Source organism: Oxyura jamaicensis, unplaced genomic scaffold (genome assembly GCF_011077185.1).
Source record: "Oxyura jamaicensis isolate SHBP4307 breed ruddy duck unplaced genomic scaffold, BPBGC_Ojam_1.0 oxyUn_random_OJ70509, whole genome shotgun sequence".
NCBI classification, from domain to species: Eukaryota; Metazoa; Chordata; class Aves; order Anseriformes; family Anatidae; genus Oxyura; species Oxyura jamaicensis.
Genome location: NW_023310022.1, coordinates 705 through 4774, shown reverse-complemented (window position 1 = coordinate 4774; position 4070 = coordinate 705). Strand labels below are relative to the sequence as shown.

The following is a 4070-nucleotide window of genomic DNA, read 5'->3' as shown; positions in this document are numbered from 1 at the left end:
TGCACTCCCCTTAAATGCACACCCCTTGCACAGTCACCCCTTAAATGTACACCCCTTGCACACTCACCCCTTAAATGCACACTCCCTAAATGCACATCCCTTGCACACACCCCCTTAAATGCACTCCCCTTAAATGCACACCCCTTGCACACACACCCCTTAAGCGCACCCCCCCCAGGTGCCCCCCTCTAAACGCCCCCCCCTTGCACGCCCCCCCCCAGACAAGCAGACGGAGGTGGAGATCCCGTCGCCCACCCCCAAGGAGCGGGAGAAGAAGAGGCGCCAGCAGCCCATGTGCCACATCAGCGGGGTGAAGAAGCTGCCCCACGGCTGCAGCCTCACCAACTGCAGCATCCCTCGCTTCGGCGTCAAATCCGACCAGGAGGAGCTGCTCGGCAAGGTGCCGCGAGCTGGGAGGGGGGCAGCAGGGATTTTTTTTGGGGGGTAAGTGGGGGGCACCCCGCCGGACCCACCGCTTTTTGCCCCAGGAGCTGGACAACCTCAACAAGTGGGGGCTGAACATTTTCCGCGTCTCCGAGTACTCCAACAACCGCTCGCTCAGCTGCATCATGTACACCATCTTCCAGGTACGTGGGTTTGGGGTTTTTCTAATTCTTTTATTATTATTATTATTTCGGGGAGGGGATTTTCTGCTCGGATCCCGCCCCAAATCCTCGGGGTTATAGGAACGGGAGCTGGTGAAGACCTTTAAGATCCCGGTGGACACGCTGCTGACCTACACGCTGACGCTGGAGGACCACTACCACGCCGACGTCGCCTACCACAACAGCCTGCACGCCGCCGACGTCATGCAGTCCACGCACGTCCTGCTCTCCACGCCCGCCCTCGACGTGAGCCCCCCGGGGGGGGGGGGGCAGGGGGGTCTCTAGGGTTCGGGGGGTCTGGAGGTGCAGTGGTGGGGCGCCGGCACGGTCCCAAGGGGGCACAGTCCCCAGGTGTTGAGTTCTTGAGCTGCCGTGGTCCCGAGGTGTCCCCCCAAGCGGGGGGCTGCTGAGAGGCCGGGGGGCCCCAAATGCCGTGGTCCCAAGACAACAGGGTCCCCAGGTGTTGGGGTGTCGAGGTGTTGAGGTGCCCAGATGTGGGGCTCCTGGGGTGCCGGGGTCCCCAAGTGCCACGCTCCAAAGGGGTTTGGTGCTCCCAGGTTCCAGGGTCCCAAAATGCCCCCGGTTGCAAGATTCCACGGTCCCCAGATTTTGGGCTCCTGAGGTTCTGGGGTCCCCAAACGCCACGCTCCCAAGACAGCGGGGTCCCCAGATTGTGGGGTCCCCAAATGCCACAGCCCCCAGATGCCGGTGTCCCCAGATGTTGGGCTCCTGATGTGCCAGGCTCCCCAGCCACTGTGATCTCTGCGTGCCAGGGTCCTTTGATATTGGGGTCCCTAGATATCAGGGTCCCTAAATATCAGGGTACCTAGATATTGGGGTCCCTATATATTGGGGTTCCTAGATATCAGGGTACCAAAATATCAGGGTCCCTAGATATCAGGGTCCTAAGTATTGGGGTTCCTAGATATCAGGGTCTCAAAATATCAGGGTCCATAAATATCGGGGTTCCAAGATATCAGGGTCCCAAAATATCAGGGTCCCTAAATATCGGGGTTCCAAGATATCAGGGTCCCAAAATATCAGGGTCCCTAAATATCGGGGCCATAAATATCAGGGTTCCTAGACATCAGGGTCCATAAATATCGGGGTCCCTAAATATCAGGGTCCATAAGTATTGGGGTTCCTAGATATCAGGGTCCAAAAATATTGGGGTCCCTAGGTATCAGGGTCCACAAATATTGGGGTCCCTAGATACCAGGGTCCATAAATATTGGGGTTGTTAGATATCAGGGTCTCAAAATATCAAGGTCCCTAGATATCGGGGTCCCTAAATATCGAGGTCCCTAGATATCGGGGTCCATAAATATCAGGGTACCTAGATATTGGGGTCCCTAAATATCGGGGTCCCTACATATCGGGGTCTGCAAACACTGGGGGGGGGGGGGCCGGCACCACGCTGAGCGTACCGCTGCCGCAGGCGGTGTTCACCGACCTGGAGATCCTGGCGGCTCTCTTCGCCGCCGCCATCCACGATGTCGACCACCCCGGCGTCTCCAACCAGTTCCTCATCAACACCAGTGAGTGCTGGGGGCTGGGGGGGGGGGGCCTTGCACGCGCACAGGGTCTTGCACGCGCAGGGTCTTGCACGCCTGCATCGCGTTGCACGCCTGCATCGCGTTGCACGCCTGCATCCTCTTGCATCTGCCCGTTGTCTTGCACGTGCCGCTGGCTTGCACGCCGTCCTGCACGTGCACGGTGTTGCACGCGGGCATCATCTTGCACACATGCCCTGCATCGCGCGCGCATGTCGTCTTGCACGTGCAAACTGCCCTGCGCGTGCACGATCTTGCACGCACGCCGTCTCGCACGCGTGCACTTAGATCTCCCCTGTCCTGCGCAACGCTGCTCCGTGCACGGTGTCCTGCACCTGCATGTCGTCTTGCACACCTGTGTCATCTTGCACGCGTGCATCACCTTGCACACGCGTCACCTTGCGCGTGCAAATCATCTTGCACGTGCGTGGTCTTGCCTCTTACCTTGCACCCCCTTGGCCACGCGCGTCTTCTCGCACACCTGCTGCTACTTCGTGCGTTGTGCACGTTGTGCACGCCCGGCCTTGCACGTGGGGCGTGCAAGGGCTGGGGGGGGGGGGGGGGGTTGTCCCCCCCCCCCTCCCCCCCCCCGTGCAGATTCGGAGCTGGCGCTGATGTACAACGACGAGTCGGTGCTGGAGAACCACCACCTGGCCGTGGGCTTCAAGCTGCTGCAGGAGGAGAACTGCGACATCTTCCAGAACCTCAGCAAGCGGCAGCGCCAGACCCTGCGCAAGATGGTCATCGACATGGTAGGGCCCCCCCGAGCCCCCCCCGGGGCCGGCGCGCCCCCCGCCCCCTGACCCCGTCCCTGCAGGTCCTGGCCACCGACATGTCCAAGCACATGAGCCTCTTGGCCGACCTCAAGACCATGGTGGAGACCAAGAAGGTGACGAGCTCCGGGGTGCTGCTGCTGGACAACTACACGGACAGGATACAGGTGGGGAGGGGGTTATTTGGGGAGGGGGGGGGACACCGCGGGGGGGTCTGGGGGCTGACGTGGAGCACCCCTAGGTGCTGCGGAACATGGTGCACTGCGCCGACCTGAGCAACCCCACCAAGCCGCTGGAGCTGTACCGGCAGTGGACCGACCGCATCATGGAGGAGTTCTTCCGGCAGGGCGACAAGGAGCGCGAGCGGGGCATGGAGATCAGCCCCATGTGCGACAAGCACACCGCCTCCGTGGAGAAGTCCCAGGTGGGCGGCGGGCGGGGGGACGCCGTGTCACCCCGGCTGGGTGGCCCCGTGGGCTTGGACGTGGCCGTGGACGTTGGATGGGGACAGGGAGCTGTGGTGTCACCCCAGTTGGGTGTCTCTTCATGGTTGGACATGGCCATGGACGTTGTATGGGGACAGGGAACCACTGGATGAGGACAGGGACCTGTGGTGTCACCCCAGTTGGGTGTCCCTTTGTGTTTGGACATGGCCATGGACGTTGGGTGGGGACAGGGAGCTGTGGTGTCACCCCAACTGGGTGTCCCCTCATGGTTGGACATGGCCATGGACGTTGGGTGGGGACAGGGAGCTGTGGTGTCACCCCAAATGGGTGTCCCTTCGTGGTTGGACATGGCCATGGACGTTGGATGGGGACAGGGAACCACCGGATGGGGACAGGGACCTGTGGTGTCACCCCAGTTGGGTGTCCCTTTGTGTTTGGATATGGCCATGGATGTTAGATGGGGACATGGAACCGTTGGATGGGGACAAGCCCCATGTGTGACAAGCACACCGCCTCCGTGGAGAAGACCCAGGTGGGCGGCGGGCGGGGGGACGCCGTGTCACCCCAGCTGGGTGGCCCCGTGGGGTTGGACGTGGCCGTGGACGTTGGATGGGGACGGGGAGCCATGGTGTTATCCCAACTGGGCGTCCCTTCATGGTTGGACATGGCCATGGGTGTTAGATGGGGACAGGG

The 4070-nt window shown here is 61.4% G+C and overlaps 1 protein-coding gene across 1 annotated transcript; it reads left to right on the top strand.

Moving 5' to 3' along the window:
• Window positions 1-164: 164 nt before the first annotated feature.
• LOC118159461 (cAMP-specific 3',5'-cyclic phosphodiesterase 4B-like) lies at window positions 165-3820 on the top strand (the record flags this gene model as incomplete). Its single annotated transcript, XM_035314039.1, has 7 exons — window positions 165-400; window positions 489-587; window positions 687-851; window positions 2044-2143; window positions 2756-2910; window positions 2976-3098; window positions 3173-3820. Coding segments are annotated over 7 exons (1235 nt in total), but the record flags the coding sequence as incomplete, so codon positions are not given.
• Window positions 3821-4070: the final 250 nt, after the last annotated feature.